Raw genomic sequence first — 17,659 nt, 5'->3', positions numbered from 1 at the left:
TAAAGACAAAATGATCAGTTTCAACAACTGGCTAAAGTATTGGTGTCATTCAAAGGGGATCCAGTGTCTGTCAGCCTGGGATGACATGCTCAACAAGCCACGTTGCTTCGCTAGGGACGGCTTGCACCTGTCACCCTTAGGCTTTCGTATACTGGCCAAGGCTCTTGCCACCCCTATAGTGCCTTTTTAGGCAAGGCTCAAAGGACAAACCCACCTCTATAGACAACCCAAGGATAAAAAAACTAAAGGTAATGCTACTCAATGCCAGAAGTCTAAACCTCAAGATGCATGCACTCGAGGCTCTCCTCAGTATGGAGAAAATCGATGTCTGTGCAGTAACAGAAACCTGGTTCAAGGCTCCTGAGAGCACCCCAGCATTACCAGGTTATAACTCATACCATGTGTTTCGGCCCCAAAACTCGGACCGAAGCACAAAAGTAGGGGGAGTATCTATATTCATCAAAGATACCTACACCTCCAGGTTAGTGGCACTGCACGAAGCATCGGAAACCATCCATGTGCAACTAACAATGGGCAAAACTTCCTTTCAGTTTGTAGCCTGCTACAGAACACCCTCCCTATTACAGGAACCCCACTTGGAATTCCAGAGAACACTGGAGAATATGAAGGTCTCTCCAAACACTATGTTATTGGGTGACTTCAACTAACCAAACATTGACTGGGAAAACTACTCAAGCCCAAACACCCTCGCCCAATGGTTCCTTGAATTTATAAACTCTAACGCAATGGAACAACTGGTCACCACTCCCACAAGAGGGAACAACATAATGGACCTGGTCATCACCAACATGGGGACTCTATGTTCCACACCAGAGGTAAACCCCTCATTGGTAAGATCAGACCATAAACAAATTTCCCTGGACATCCATATCCCGTCCCCACCCCCAGCCAAGGAAATCATTGTAAAGAATTTCTCAAAAGCCAACTTTGCACTTCTCAAGACTGAGGTGGAATCCTTCAAAGCCCCTGGGCCAGAGGATAATACAGCCCAATCCGCAGAATCATTTACAAATGCATTCTATGAGCACCTGCAGGAATGCATGGATCGTTCTATCCCAAATAAAACCAAGACTCACTCCTCCAAAAACAGGAGACCGGTCTGGTGGACCCCGGCCATAAATAAACTATACAACAGAAGGAGGAAGCTACTACATGACCGAGCAAAATCCCAAAAAGGGAAGGCATCTCTGATCAGTATTGGCAAGAAACTTCGATCCCTCATAAAATCATCAAAGGCCAATTCTGAAAGGAAAATTGCCCTAGACACTAAAGATAATCACAAGGCCTTCTTTAGTTATGTCAGGAACATGGGCGGAAACTCCCAGATATGCTCTGAATTGTTGCATAATGGTACAAAATATACCGAACCTACAGACATAGCCAACATCCTGGCAGACAGCTTCAGCGCAAACCCCCCCCCTTCCCCCCCAAAGGAGCAAATGCCTATCCCAACTGAATGTAACCTCCCTGACATCACAGATGCACAGGTGAAAGCTGCTCTCTCCAAAGCAAAAAACACAGCATCTATGGGACCGGACGGTGTCCCAGGCTGTGTCTTACATGAGCTCCAAGAAGAACTGAACCCTCACATTAACTCACTGTTCAAACTTAGCCTTACTACAGGATATGTACCCAAAGAATGGCGTACAGCTACAGTGGTCCCACTCTACAAAGGTGGTGCCACAACGGACCCCGGAAACTATCACCCCATAAGCCTGACTAGTCTGGTCTGTAAAGCAATGGAGCGTATTATCATGGAACTCATAAAAAAAGACATTGGGAGCCTCCAGACACTGGACCCTACCCAATTCGGCTTTTTTAAGGGCAGATCTTGCCTCTTAAACCTAGTTGATTTCTTTGAAACAGTTGCCAAAGCCATAGATGAGGGTAAGGTAGTCCACACAGCCTACCTGGACCTCGCAAAAGCCTTCGACACAATACCCCACTCGGGCATCATAAATAAGCTTACCAGCTTAAATATCAACCCCTATATCACAAGATGGGTTGCAAACTGGCTCAGAGATAGAACCCACATGGTCAGAATCGCAGGTGCCTTGTCCGAATCCAAACCAGTTACAAGTGGCGTCCCACAGGGCTCAGTTGTGGGACCTCTCTTGTTCGGTATATACTTCTCTGAGGTTCAGGCTAACATGGGGGGATTATGGCTGACAAAGTTCTGCAAACTGGGGGCCATAATCGAATCTCCAGCTGACACAAGCATCCTCCAAAAGGGTCTCACAGAGACGGATGCTTGGTGCCAGAGCCACGGCCTCAAGCTAAATGCTAAAAAGTGCATAGTCATCCCCTTTGGGAAAAACAAGGTGCCCACAAATTACCACATAGGTGGTAATCCATTAAGTACGGAAGAAGTAATTAGAGATTTGGGGACCAACGTAGATAGTAATCTCTCCTTTGATAATCACGTTGCCAAAGTGGTTAGAAAGACCTTCTATATAGCCCACCTTATCACGAAAGGGTTCGCATCTAGATTAAGAGAGGTCATTGTGCCCCTCTACTCGTCACTCATCAGGACCATAATTGAATACAATGCCCCTTTTGGGATGTACCTTACCCGACACCTGCAGCAACTGGAGAGACCCCAAAAGTACCTCACCAAGAGGATCATGGGCTACAAACAGATGTCTTATGCAGCTCGACTAAAGAAACTCCAGCTCTACTCAGTTGCTTACCGCCTACTCAGAGGCGATCTATGCCTGACGTACAAAGCCATGTCAAACCCAGAATTAATGGACATGCTCCACCTCGAAAAATCCAAGTCCCTTAGAGCTACACGCTCTAGGGACCTAAACCTCAGCACAAAAATAAATAGGACATGCTGGAGGGACAGATTCATTTCCCAGAGGCTCCCCTCACTCTTGAATAGAATCCCAATTCATGTTAGACATAGCCCCTCTCTGACCCTCTTCAAGCGAAATCTGGACGCGTGGATGGGAAATAGCAAATTCACCCCTGGGATCTCTTCTGTGTCCCTGCTAGACAGAGGCACAGTAAACTAATCTTAAAAGGGTACCTTCTGTGACCTACTTTACAGAGGTGCACAGTAGGCTAATCTAGTAGGGAGGCGGAAGCCAAATACACTCTGGCTAGGCTTATAAATGCCCTAGGGCAGATAGCCTAGTATCTTCCTATGAACCTATTATGATAAGTATTTTGTTCTTGTTGATATTCAGTTTGGTGATAATTAATTCTGCATTGTTAGATGTAGGAAGTGTGGTGTTCATAACTTCTAGGGCTAGATTTTGTTTAAACATTATTGCTACACCTTGTCCACGTTTATTTTGACGATCGAGTCTTTTGACGTGGCTTAAGCCAAGTTTCAGTCAAAATGTTTTTGTCAGGGGAATGTAAGTCAATTAGTGCATGGAGATCATGGATTTTGTTTAGTATACTTCTTAAATGTATATTAAGGAACAGCAGGGAGTGTTCTTTGGGGTGAAGGGGTATGGTGGAGTTGATTGAGGTGTAAGTGGTAGTTTGCTTATTGGTAGTCTTGGGTCCAGTGTTGGGGTGGATGTCACCACTGAGTTTTAGTTTCGATAATGTACGAAATAAAGTTGTTATAAGTTTGCTTAGTTGTTTGTGGTTTCTAAATAGTGGTTTATTTTTGTGTCTGTATTGATGGCATTTAAATGGGAGGTAGTCTATTTCTGTGTTGCTGTAGAGGTTGGGTGAAATTTGGGAGTGGGTTATGGGCATTGGACAGTTGGTGATGGGGTGGTCATAGTAGATGGAGGTGTAGAAGTTAGTTAAATAATAAAGAAGGGCTAGTGTGAATAGGTTGGCTGTGTGGAGAGATAAGGCAGTAAATAGTGTTTGTTTTAGTGGATGTAATGATGTGTGCTTTAGTGAATGTAACATTGCATGCTTTATTAGCGTGTTGAGGTTGTTAGAGTGGGACTAACAGCGTGTGGTTAGTGTGTGTTGTGAGATGTTGGAGGGAGAGGTGATAGTTGTGAGTTTGTGGGTATGTGGTAGAGCAGGGATTAAATCAGATAGGAGGGTGACTATGTAGGAGGTCAGAACAGCTGAATGTGTAGGTGGATATGTGTTGTATTGTAATGGTTGGGGAGGGGGATATAATGGAGATTGATCTGTTTTGATTATAGGGAGTGTTAACTGTTATATGTGTATGAAACAACAGGGTGTTTGTATTGATAGCATCTTGCAATGGTAAAAAGGGTAGGAATTGGTAAAAGGTTAATATATGTGTTCTAATGGATAGGTGTTGATCAGAATTAGTGTGGAATGTGGGTTACTTTATCATTCAAAATTGTACAGGTCGTGATTGGTAGACACGTGGGAGTGGTTAGGTTTAGATAAATTTGAGTGATTTAGGGGCGGGAGAGATGGGGGCAGGGTAGGGGAACGGAGTGGAAAGAGCCAAGTTAAATAACTGCACAGCAAGGAACAGTCACTTAGATTACCAGGTACTGTGAAAAGTATCTGTGCAGCTGACAATTTTGTAGACTAGGAATTCTTAGAGAAATAGAAACCTTATGCCAGGAGTGAGTATGGAATGGGAGAAATATGGACAAGTGTATTGAGAAGGAGAAGACTGAGTAAAACAATGATTCCAAACTAGAAAGTGTTGTATTTAGAGAGATCTCTGGTGGGGGTTACCAGTAGTGTGCACTCCCTGAATACATTCTAACGAAATTTACAATCATAGAAGGGTTAAATCATTAACATACACTGTAATGTTCCTGTACTTTAAGTAAACCGGCCACAGACATTCGCAGATGCAGCTTGCTGGTAGAGAACTGCTATAGGGATGACCCACAGTGTTTGTATTAGCTGACGACTGTATATGGAAATAAAAAAAAAAGAAAAAGATTAGGAAAAGCTGATAAGGGGAGTGCTAGAGGAGGTAGGACTGTATTTATAATTGGTGCAATATAAGAAAGGAGTGGAAGGAAATAGGTAAAACAGCCTAATAACACTACAGTTACTGAGTTAAATTAAAAACTCTATGCAAGACTTGCTGGAAAAATAAGTTCATTACGCAACATATTCCTAGCCTATGGAATAAGTTATCACAACAAGTCAAGGTGCAACTCTTGTCTACCTTTAAGGCTAGTCTTTGGATGGCTATACACAAATTTATACTAGCGTTATCATCAGTGTTGTGCTAGTTACGCATAAAATTCAAAATATATTGAGAAATTTTGACTAGGATGTATAAATACACTGTTAGTATATATACATTTACATGCCATGCAATGTCTGCATGGAAATGTGCCAAGTCTCTGAGAGAACTAAGTACTGTTCTTTTTAGTCAATGGTTTGTAGCATAGTTGTCTCTTTAACGATCGGTTATTTCTAAAGGAAAAATGTGGCTTACTGTCAATGACCCCATTAAGTTCTTCCACAGAGTTCAAAATATTCAAATTTTTAATCCAATAGGATTTTTAAAGAACGAGTATTAGAACACATAAGAGATGTAGCAAATCAAAAAGAAACTAATGCACTTGCAAAACACATTAAAGAACAAGGACCATCACATGTTTTTAATTTTTTAGTACTAGAAATAATAGAAGATAATATTAGAGGTGGTGACATTAAAAGTAAAACAGAAGAGATAGAACAGAAATGGATATTAAAACTACATGCAGAGAAGTCAGCAGGTGTTAATGCTGTAGCATCATTGAAACCCTTTTTAAAGGCTAAACCTCTTAGACATTGATTTTGTATATATTTTTTTATCATTAAACATGTTTACATAAATAGTTTACTTTTATATTTATATATTTACACATTTATAAGTCTAAAAAGATTTTAACATATATTTAATGGTATTACTTATTTCTAATTGACTCGTCGTCGTGTCTTTCGGCTTTTCCCGGTTAGGGGTTACCACAGCGGAACTCCAGTCCGCTATTGATTGGCAGTAGATTTTTACGTGCTGGCTTGCCGGGCCTAACACACAACCTTCAACGAAGGAACGCCCATTGACGCATGTCGCCGCACAGAAGACGCTCTGAGAATCGTACAGGCAACGTATAACTGTGAGGCGACAATGCTACCGCAGCACCACCACCGTAGTTATTTCTAATTGATTAATATACTAATTGTTGTTTTACTAATTGATGATTGCTTAAATATGCAATGTTACTTTGAGTGCATAGTCTGATGAAGCGATCATTTGTTGTAGATCGTGAAAGCGCTTACTTGGATATAACTTGGATATACTTTGATTAAACTATCTTTTTGGATTATCCTGCAGCTGTGTCACTTTGTTCTTTTATATTTTTATTCAGAAGCTTTGAGGTGAAGACCAGGCATTTATCCAGTACAGTAAACCCTTTTTTTTTTACATATTACTATTACTAGTTATTAAATAAAGTAATGCGTTACTTTTGCATAAGTATAGTTTATCAATTATACTATTGATATTTACTCACACAAGTAAGTGCATGCATATAAGTGTATTATTAAAGTTGTATACACAATGTTACAATGATGATAAATAGCATTTAACAGTTGAAAAACTACAGCAGACTAGTTTTTACAGCTGGGGCAGCACAGTGGTGCAGCAGTTAGTGTAATCGCCTCACAGTAAGAGGTTCTCTGCTTCAGTTCTCAGCTGGGGTTCCTTCTGTGTGGAGTCTGCATGCCCTTCCTATGTTTGTGTGGATTTACTCTCATATTCCTAAGACATGCTGCAGGTGGATTGGACATTGTAAATTGGCCCTAGGTGTGAGTGTGTGCTTTCTGAGGAAGGTTGGGTGCTGGGCTGGCAACTCGATACTGTAAAACTCTACTGCCACTTTTTCTGCAGACTGATGATCTGCTGTGGAGAAAGGGGAAGAAGATGACTAATCTTTATAGCTAGAGAGTTACAAATAATAATTAAGCCAAATCATATACAGCCAGCAGCACAAGACCTATAAAAAGCTATCACATTTTGTCTATTTTCAGCAACTAAAAATCACCCGAAAGGAATTTTAAAAAGAACATAAAAAATTGTCAAGACAAAATTTGGTTGATCTTAGATCTACCTGAAGAGTCCTGCTTGGTGTATTGGGTTGGGATGTTGGGTGTTAGACCAGTGAGTGTTGAATTCGATTCCAGTTGACGGCAGTATGGAGAACCAATACCCTTTATTTATACAGCAAGGTAAGAATATGATCTCTAGCAGGCTACAATTGTCCCAGTGTTAGGGGGTGTTTTAGTGGGTTAGAGTCCCACAGTACCAGGGCAGGGCTCCGGCGGAGTCTGGTTATCATTAACTTTCACCTCCTTGCAGTGCTAAAAATGAAGTAAATTATGCTCCATACTAATTCTAATGATCTATTATGAATCATACCTCTCAACCTGTACACATCAAAAATCTGGACAAAGGCCCATGAAAAGCAGCTAAAATTGGTATCCCACAATTCCAGTGGACAGGGCGGAGTTATATTATTATACATGCAAATTGTGGGATACCAATATTCAAATAATTGTGAAAATGTTCCCCAATGTAACTTTAACTTTGAAAATATACATTCACACAGAAACACCAGTTAAGTCCCTTTCAGCATTAACCAAAAACTTAAGGGAAGTAGTAGGCAATAGGCATGTAAAACACTTTACCTTCTACTTTCTGCTGTACCACACTTCTAGCATATAGACATTGATGTCACATTAGCTGCACCCTTACAGAAATTCATTAAAATAACATAATCAGCAACTGTAACATATATAAAAGGACTGTGCACTCTATTAATCTTAATATGAAACTAAAGTCTGTCATAACAAACATTGGTATAACACGCCACTGCTGCTGTTAATATGTGGGTATCAAGTCAATCTGATCAATGGATAAAATAAATCTGATTCTGAAACCTTCTGCTGTTGTAGTTATGTAAATACCAATGTGCATTAGTAGGTTTTATAAACAAATCTAGTAGGTGCTGATGCTGGGCACTAACCCGTACATCTGTCGCCAAAAGGCAGGACACTGGTGACTCGACAATCCTCTAAATTGTCTGTGAGTGTATGTAATATGACATATGTATTTGTGTGTGCATGTGTGTCTGTGTCCTCTTATAGATTGGCACTGTACCCATGATTTCTTTATCTGCCTTGCATCCACTGCTTGCTATGAGGAGCTCTTGCTCCCTCACAACACTGAATTGGTTAAATTAAATGTCAGAGAATGACTGAAATGTATAAAATAACTAAGCTGTAAACCAGTAGTGTTGTACTCTTCATATATGTAGAAGCTGTAGCAGTATTGTTCTTTAAAAGTACAGCAATGTGTACTTAAAATACCACGTTAAAAATATTGTGAAAAGTTTCACAGTAGAATGTGATGCACTGTTAAATGTCTTGTTTTATTAAGCAGCACAAATAATACTACGTATATGTAGTGAAGGAGTTGTAATCAACACATTAACATGTGATGACAAACATTTGGTCGATAAGATATGTATACCAGCATCAAGAGTGTGGTATCTTGGGGAATTAAATTTATTGTGTGGTACGGTTATCTCTGACTTAATGGCATGGGTGTGGAGAAGGCCCTTGCTGTTTGCAGCATTCCTCTTTAATAACTGCATCACTTAGTGTTTAATGCAAGTTCAAAACAATGCAAAGAACCAGTTTTTTAAATTTAAAACATAATAAATTGGTACTTTCTAAATTCTACAGAACCATACCTCTCAACCTTTTAATGCAAGAAATCTGGTCCAAGACTAGCATAGTGGGAGAACAATGGGCCAAAAATAGGGTCAGGATTTAAAATATTGCTCTCATAAACTTAGAAGGCTTATATGAAATATATGAAGTCTGAAACTCATATACATGCTATTATTTAGTGACTTCAGTCCTCCGTGATTTACCAGAAAACCACAAATTGTATGAGAAAGAGACCAAAAACTGTGAGGCTGAATCTGGACAGTTGAGAGGTATGTTTTACACACACACACACACACACACACACACACACACACACACACACACACACACACACACACACACCAGCTTAGCTAACACATACACTCACACACACATCAGCTTAGTTAACACACACACACACACACACACACACACACACCTCGGCATGGCTAGTTTAAAATCTGCATAATACGTATTTTAACAAGAGGGAGGAGCATAGGGTGACATACAAGAATGGAGGAAGATGCACACAGGTGGATTATATATTATGTAGGAAGGCCAGTTTGAAGGAGATTGGAGACTGTAAAGTGATGACTGGGGAAAGTGTAGTTAGGCAGCATAGGATGGTGGTTTGTAGGATGACATTGGTGAGCAAGAAGAGGAGGAGGAGTGTAAGGGCAGCACCAAGGGTCAAATGGTGGAAATTGAAAAAGGGTAATTGTGAGGTGGAGTTCAGGGAAGAGTTAAGACAGGAACTGAGTGGCAGTGAAGAGTTACCAAATAGCTGGATAACTACAGCAGAGCTAGTAAGGGAGACTGCTAGAAAGGTGCTTGGGATGACATCTGGACAGAGGAAGGACCTCAAGGAGACATGGTGGTGGAATGAGGAAGTACAGGAGAGTATTCAGAGAAAGAGGTTGGCAAAGAAGAAGTGTGATTGTCAGAGAGATGAAGAAAGTAGACAGGAGTATAAGGAGATGAGGTGCATGGCAAAGAAAGAGGTGGCGAAGGCTAAAGATAAGGCATATATGAATAGTTGTATGAAAGGTTGGACACTAAGGAGGGAGAAAAGGACCTGTACCAATTGGCTAGACAGAGGGACCGGGCTAGGAAAGATGTACAGCAGGTAAAGGTGATAAAGGATAATAAGGGAAACATACTCACAAGCGAGGAGAGTGTGTTGAACAGATGGAAGGAGCACTTTGAGGGGTTGATGAATGAAGAGAATGAGAGGGAGAAAAGGTTGGATGATGTGGGGATAGTGAATCATGAAGTGCAATGGATTAGCAAGGAGGAAGTAAGGATAGCTATGAAGAGGATGAAGAATGGAAAGGTTGCTGGTCCAGATGACATACCTGTGGAAGCATGGAGGTGTTTAGGTGAAATGACAGTGGAGTTTCTAACCAGATTGTTTAATGAAATCTTGGAAAGTGAGAGGATGCCTGAGGAATGGAGAAAAAGTGTTTTGGTACTGATTTTTAAGAATAAGGGTGATGTGCAGAGCTGTAGTAACTACAGAGGGATTAAATTGATCAGTCACAGCATGAAGTTATGGGAAAGAGTAGTGGAAGCTAGGTTAAGAAGGGACGTGATGATTAGTGATCGGCAGTATGGTTTCATGCCGGGAAAGAGCACTGCAGATGCGATGTTTGCTCTGAGAGTGTTGATGGAGAAGTACAGAGAAGGTCAGAAGGAGTTGCATTGTGTTTTTGTAGACTTAGAGAAAGTGTATGACAGGGTGCCTAGAGAGGAGTTGTGGTATTGTATGAGGAAGTCGGGAGTGTCAGAGAAGTATGTAAGAGTGGTACAGGATATTTACGAGGGTAGTGTGACAGCGGTGAGGTCTGCGGTGGGAGTGACGGATGCGTTTAAGGTGGAGGTGGGATTAAATCAAGGATCAGCTCTGAGCCCTTTCTTATTTGCAGTGGTGATGGACAGGTTGACAGATGAGATCAGACAGGAGACCCCGTGGATTATGATGTTTGCAGATGACATTGTGATCTGTAGTGAGAGTAGGGAACAGGTGAAGGAGACCCTGGATAGATAGAGATATGCTCTAGAGAGAAGAGGAATGAAGGTTAGTAGGACTAAGACAGAATATATGTGTGTGAATGAGAGGGAGGATAGAGACATGGTAAGGATGCAAGGAGTAGAGGTGGTGAAGGTGGATGAGTTTAAATACTTGGGATCAATAGTTCAGAGTAATGGTGAGTGTGGAAGAGATGTGAAGAAGAGAGTACAGGCCGGATGGATTGGGTGGAGAAGAGTGTCAGGAGAGATTTGTGACAGAGTACCAGTAAGAGTGAAAGGGAAGGTCTACAAGAGGGTAGTGAGACCAGCTATGTTATATGGGTTGGAGACAGTGGCATTGACAAAAAGGCATGAATTAGAGCTGAATGTGGCAGAGTTAAAGATGTTAAGATTTGCACTGGGTGTGACGAGGGTGGACAGGATTCGGAATAAGTATATTAGAGGGTCAGCCCAGGTTGGAAGGTTTGGAGACAAAGCCAGAGAAGCAAGATTACATTGGTTTGGACATGTGCTGAGGAGGGATACTGAGTATATTGGGAAAAAGATGCTAAGGATGAAGCTACCAGGTAACAGGAAAAGAGGAAAGCCTAAGATAAGATTTATGGATGTGGTGAGAGAGGACATGCAGATGGTTGGTGTGACAGAGCAAGATGCAGAGGACAGGAAGAAATGGAAACAGATGATCCGCTGTGGCAACCCCCAACGGGAACAGCTGAAAGAAGATGATGATAAATGTGGACTGAGGTTACCCGATTATGGCACATATGCTTGTAGAGGACAGTTAAAATATTTTCCCATTCTACTCATGGCTTTACTACCTTGCAGCTGCTCTATTACGACCATGAGAAAATGCGTGGCTGTTCATTTGGAAAACCCATAGGAGCTGCACTTATGTTATTTTAATGCAACACCACGCTTGTGCAGAATTCTATGGTTACGTCAGTCAAGTACAGCTCTAATTATTATCATTATTAGTTGACTGCAGTATATTACTCCTTCTCAAAAATGTTTTCATTCTTGATATCCTTCAGAAAATGCACACTAACGCAACACATGTCATTCTAAATGTATAAGCACCCTATTGAAAATGTGGAATTTCTAGAACCCTCAGTGCTACCCTGGAGGATGTGTTTGTCACAGCCAGTGGTTTCCCTGACAGCCGATCTTCTGATCTTAAGAAAGCGGATAGAATGTAGAACGCTCCTCAGTCTTACAAGGTTTTATACTATCATACCAGACCTTACCCGGCAACTACAGTTGCTGTCAAACATTTTGTTAATTCTAATCCTTTTCCATCTGATCCGGCAACTACAGTTGCTGTCAAACATTTTGTTAATTTTAATAATTTTCCATCTGATAAGGATGGTAAAGCTATTTATAAGTCTGGGAAAAAAGTATATGCTTCTAGAACTTTGATTTTTAGAATTATGAATTGTCTGTCTCGTTTGTTAAAGCTTATACTGACTAATTGTGAAACTGTCAAGAATGTTTTGGCTGCAGTTTTCTCTTGTGAGGAAAAATCTACTTTGTGTAGCATAGTTTAGTTTCTTCTTTTTCTCAGGTCACAACTCATTGAAGAGTATTTATCACTGTAGATACTGCTTCCAGGGCCATTGCCACTGGTACTGCTTTGAGGAGGTTTCCCCAGCTGCATTATCAGAGTAGTGAGTAGTAATGTGTTTGAACTATATTTAAGCAGTTTGATGGATGTGCAGTTTAAACATTTTCCAATTGACAGAAATGCATACGATGCAAGTTCCATCGATTTCTTGTCCTATTACCCCTTCACCTGTGTATTTGTATAAACCTTATATGAATTCTTTGTATTCATATCCTTACCATGTGCTTACCTTACTCTAGATTGTCTTCATGCGATGTTTGAATATATTATTGTCCGTCCTATTTCTTTTTTTAACATTGGGTCAGGTTCTTGGTTGAAAAGGGTCTATGGACCAGCACACCTGCCTACTTAACAAACAAATAAGTAAATTAAATAAAAATAATTTCTCAAGTACAGGGACAAGCTTGGGCCCAAACAGTACACTCAGTTCAAATCAAAATTTTTCAGGGTGGCATAAAGACCCATGAGCTGTGTGAAAGCTTGGCTGAGACCAGCAGTGGAATTTGTATTATATATGCTGGAAAGTCTATGGATAGTGTAGCAAGATTATAAAAGACAGAGAAGATCATAGGAAAACAACATGCATAATCCTAAGTAGTTCACGTATGAGCAATCAAAGAATGCTCCTTCAGCTTCCCGGTTTCCTAAAGATGAATATTAAAAACAGGTGAGTCGAAACCTCCCAAAAACACAAAAAAACCTTCCTTTTTTTTTTTTTTTTTTTTTTTTAGGGGCAAGCTCCGCCCTGCACCCCCCCATGTGAATGACTGTGTAGTCCCACACCCCTCATCATTATATATACCAACTCCACAGCTGCACCACAGTGGAGAACTTGGGGAAAAACTCCCAGAAAGTTCACCCCAAGTTCACACAATACAATAAATTGAGGTGAAAACAATTGTTCATGTAAAGCTACTCATTTACCAATGCAGCAACATCCTGCCAGTAACACATCCTGAGCTATTTGTTTTTATTTTGTAATATATACATTGGATGGCAAGCAAGCCCCGGAGAAAGATTCTGGGGGATCAGACACTAAACAAGAGCAGTGCTGCCATATTAAGGTCTTAAAGATACTCAGCAGATCCTCAGATGAGACCTCATGAAGAAGAAGTTTTTTGCTTCAATGAGATGGTAGGAGGTGAGTGGATAGGCAGGAGGCTAGATAGGATGTACAGTGAACTGCTGTCTTTGGACAAGTAAATGAGAACGTGAGGCAAGCTGATGAGGTTCTTTGTTCTATGTAATGTTATCTAAGTAGATGTGTGATAAAGTTAGGCTTATGTATAAAGTAATAAGTTGTTATGAAACGTACTAAAAATCTTTTTTATACCTTGTAAATTACAACTGGGTAAAGAGGAAATGGGAGTGCTGTGCTTGCCTCTGGCACTGTAAGGGATAAAGGAGTGGGCTGCTTTTAGATTACGTCAATAGATAAAAAATACAGCTCTCTGGTAATTGGCCTTCTCTGAAAAGAGGCACATTAGACAGACAACTGTAGTTGCTTGTGGAGGGTAAGATGCTAGCATGAAGTATTTAGCATAGTAAATATACAGCCAGGGACGATTATAAATGTTTGCAAGTATTCAAGAAGAGTTGGAAGGGGCTATGGAAAGCTATTGACTTAAGCAAACTAGATGACAGAGGAGGGAAATGACATGGAAGTACATACATGGATAACATTTACTATTTAAAAGTCTTCTAAGGATAGAAGAAAATACAAAACAAGATAGTTATACTGGTAGGAACTGCAGAGGGAAAGTGTTAATGATCAAACATTTAGGTTGTAATGACACACCCAACAGGGAAGGAGCAACTAGCAGAGAGAGATATTACTCTGTCAACTGTACAAAACTACAGAGACTTAGGAAAAAAGCCGTCTGATAATGGGATAGTGAGTAGTTGACAGTAACAGTCAAACATATTGGCAGCAGATGGAGTTGCTGACCACACTAACAATATGAAACTGAAATGGGTCAAAGAATACATAAGGCTGAAAGTGTTGGGGAGGTAGAGCGGTATGACCCATATGAGCTTATTATAGGAATGGTACACACATTATGAAATGAAGATGTTTGAGCAGAGCATCAGATATCTAGGTTTTTTGCACTTGCATTTTTACATCTGAGTTCCAATATCTACTGTGCCTCTAATTCTCTTTGCACTCTCCCATGGTGATCATGGCTGTGTAGTAAGATGCGGAGATGGACTGAAGCTGAAAGATAAGTGGTCATAGCTACAGCAGTAGTGCATTCTTGAGACAACCTGGTTTTATGGCAGTTGTTCATATATATTACCTTGTGAAGATCAAGAAAGAGTAAAATGAGACCTGCTGAAATAATTAGAGGCAGACACACTTGTTTGCATGTGTCCTTCCCTGATTTATATAATTATGGAAAGTTAGCTAACCTACTGTTAGGCATGATCATTAGTCATTATTGGTTGCAGGGACAAGCATATATGGGAAATCTAATGAAAAGGGGAATTGTTTTTGTGAGTATGCAAAGCTTAGTTTACATATGTACAATTTATGTCTGAATTGTTTATATAATATGTATTATATGTAGCTGTTTAAATTTAGAATTTGAGCATGGGGATAAAAGCTGTGTTGTGGGGGGGGGGGGGGGCTTGTCAGGAACTGAGTCAGCATACTGATGTTTTGACATTTATACATTCTGTGTCTCTAGTCTCTAGCACACAAAGTGCTCTCAACCGAGCTGTTTCCTTAGGGTATTTCTGGTCAAAATTAAATTTTCAAATGGTCTTGTGCTATTTTGTTTAGCTGACGTTATGTTGTGCAAAGATACTTGAATTGTAAAACCTAAAAAAAGCCCAGTTTATACTATTTTCTATGAAATGGGTATTGTTCATAAAGCAAATGATGTGTAAGTATTTAATTTGGGGGAGGGCTAATAAATGAGAGATGTAGAAGATGATGGAATGTGACCGTTGGATGTGGAGATAGAATACGTATATTCATTACAGAGAAGAAGAGTGAATGGGAATATAGCATAATGTCTGAAGGAGCCTAGATAGAGTCTCTTGGGTGGCAGACTGATTGTTGAAGACTAGTATGAGTGACAGATGTGTAGTTTTAAGAGCTCAGCATAAGAACTGTTTGAAGAGGAGATTGCAGGAGCATGTTATCAGGTTAAGATGGTGTACTATAAGTGGTTGGCAAGGATGAGATATCCTTGTTCATGACCCTAACAGTGAAAGAAAGGTGTAAGGTATGAAAACGGGAGTAGCTGTGTCAAATGGTATTGTGATAGCAGAGGAGGTAAACAAAGCATTCAGGCTACTAATACAGGATATCTGGCTCCACCTTCATTCTGGGGCCATATAGCCTGTATTCAGGCTATCTGGCCCCAGAATGAGGTAACTGAGTTTAGACATTGTTTAATGACTTGTGGTACAGCTCAGTGTAGGGGACCCCAGCTACTTTAGGGGAGGACTGAAGAGACAAGGTAGTGACAGAGCAACGGCTTCTCTGATAATGTGGAAATTGTTCAAATCTTAAGTGGAAAAAGATTCTGCAAATGTTGGAAAGGAAAGGTGGATGAAATAGTGTTGGTTCAGCAAATGAAGCTAAGAATAAAGGATACTCAAAAAGTTAGCTGCAAGAGAATTTCTAGAAGGAGAGGCATACCAGAAGGTGGGTGGAGAGAGGTGTAGCTATTTTATTAGGAATCAGGACTTACATAAAGATATATTCAGACTGCTTTGAAGCACCCTTTAGAGAATGATATAAACATATCAGTTTCCAGTCACAGCAACCAGTACTCAACATCCATAATGCTTTTTGAAGGTAATGTTTCAGACACAAATTATTAACTGTCCATATCCTGTTTTTGTTTGCAGGTATTTGTACTTAAAGAGGGAGTGTGTACTCCACTGCTTACAGCACACATATCTATGCCAGTAAGTGAAGGACTGGCTCTTACCTGACATGAAGACTTGAAGAAGATTCTGGGAAAAGAAATGTAACAAAACCCTAAATAAGCCATTTTATGGTTAGATGTTAGCAGAATGAGACTTGTAAAAGTATGTACATTACTAGATTACTGTAAAATAGTTACTCATCTGTGTGGTGCAGAAATATATAGATTGCAACCAACAGACTAAACTGAGAATGAGTGTAACTAGCAAAGACATTTTATACTGAATTCAGTTTCCTGGTAAGTGTTTTTATACAGCATTGAGAAAAGTGGTTCAGCCATGTTGTGTTCCATTTAGGGCATCTTAGGGGAATTAGAACATCTTCAGTTACCACAGTATATTAAACGTGTACAGACAAAACAAGAGATACTCTTGTGATACCACCTGTTTAACCAATGAAATTTGCTTGGCTGTCATGAACATAGAATATATAGTTACCTTGGAAAGCTTTGTAAAACATTCTAATCTGTCCCCATTTGTATCATTCATAAATAGTTGGACAGGGAGTCTTGCTTGTCAGCTTTTCTCTGTTGTCACTGTATAGATATAAACTGACTCCTTTTTTGAACAACAGTGCAGTGTAACAAATAAAACTGGTAAACAAATGAGTTTTATCTATGATTAATGATACTCTTAGTTTTTTATTCTGTTTTTATATTTTTCAGAAATAATTTTTCAGCACTTAACTTTTTCTTGTTCTACGGTGATTTGTAAGAACTATGACTGTCATGTGTTAATTAGTTTATTTTGTTAGTTAATTGTAAATTTTAACTTTCTAAAATAATCTAATTTAGAGATTTTTTCAACCTTTCTATAGTGTAAAAACACTATGGAAGTCACTGAAAATATTCAAGGAACCCCAATCCTTCTACCTCCTGTGGTCTTGTAATTTTATAATAATTCCACATTCATAAATTGCATAATAAGCAAACAAAATAACCTTATACAAATATGCACCTGAGTGCATTTTTGATGTTAATAACACAATGCAGTGATAACATTGGAAGGGTCTTTTTATTAAACTGAATTAAAACGCCTTCTTAAAGTTGCTTTGAACTTGCTGAGAGAGGTTCCTTGTAGGTTAACCCGGCTAACGGCCCTAGAATCCCTTACAAGCCTAGCTGTATTTTTCTTGACTTGCCCCAGTTGGCAGTGGTTAGGTGAGTGAAGTTTGCAAAGATAAGGGTCAGTGTTAGTTAATACTGACTTTCTGTGTCCAGGAGTGAGATTGGTACCACCCCAGTAGTGAATTTATAGTCCCCCATCCATTGATCTAGGTTGCTTGGGGGGGGGGGCTCTGTTGCACGTGAATTGGAAGCTTGTTCCAGAGAAGTGGCAGTCTCTAGTAGATGTAGCTATCTCTCAAGCATGATCTGTTCATGTAAGAGACTAAGATGAGATCCGTGGAGCGAATGACTCTCCTGC

General features: G+C 40.0%; 1 protein-coding gene across 2 annotated transcripts in view; it reads left to right on the top strand.

Annotated features, from left to right (window-relative positions):
• Positions 1-16,855, top strand: part of BBS1 (Bardet-Biedl syndrome 1) — a 1,329,035-nt gene extending 1,312,180 nt beyond the window's left edge. For both annotated transcript variants that reach the window (XM_044078217.1, XM_044078216.1), the window contains one exon: positions 16,157-16,855. In XM_044078217.1, the coding sequence (XP_043934152.1) occupies positions 16,157-16,243 (87 nt within the window). In that variant the 3' untranslated portion in view covers positions 16,244-16,855. The remainder of the gene's footprint in view (positions 1-16,156) is intronic.
• The last annotated feature ends 804 nt before the right edge of the window (positions 16,856-17,659 follow it).

The sequence above is a fragment of the Protopterus annectens genome, chromosome 7.part0 (genome assembly GCF_019279795.1).
Source record: "Protopterus annectens isolate FY-2018-M chromosome 7.part0, PAN1.0, whole genome shotgun sequence".
Lineage (NCBI taxonomy): Eukaryota > Metazoa > Chordata > Ceratodontiformes > Protopteridae > Protopterus > Protopterus annectens.
This window is presented reverse-complemented; position numbering and strand designations above follow the sequence as displayed.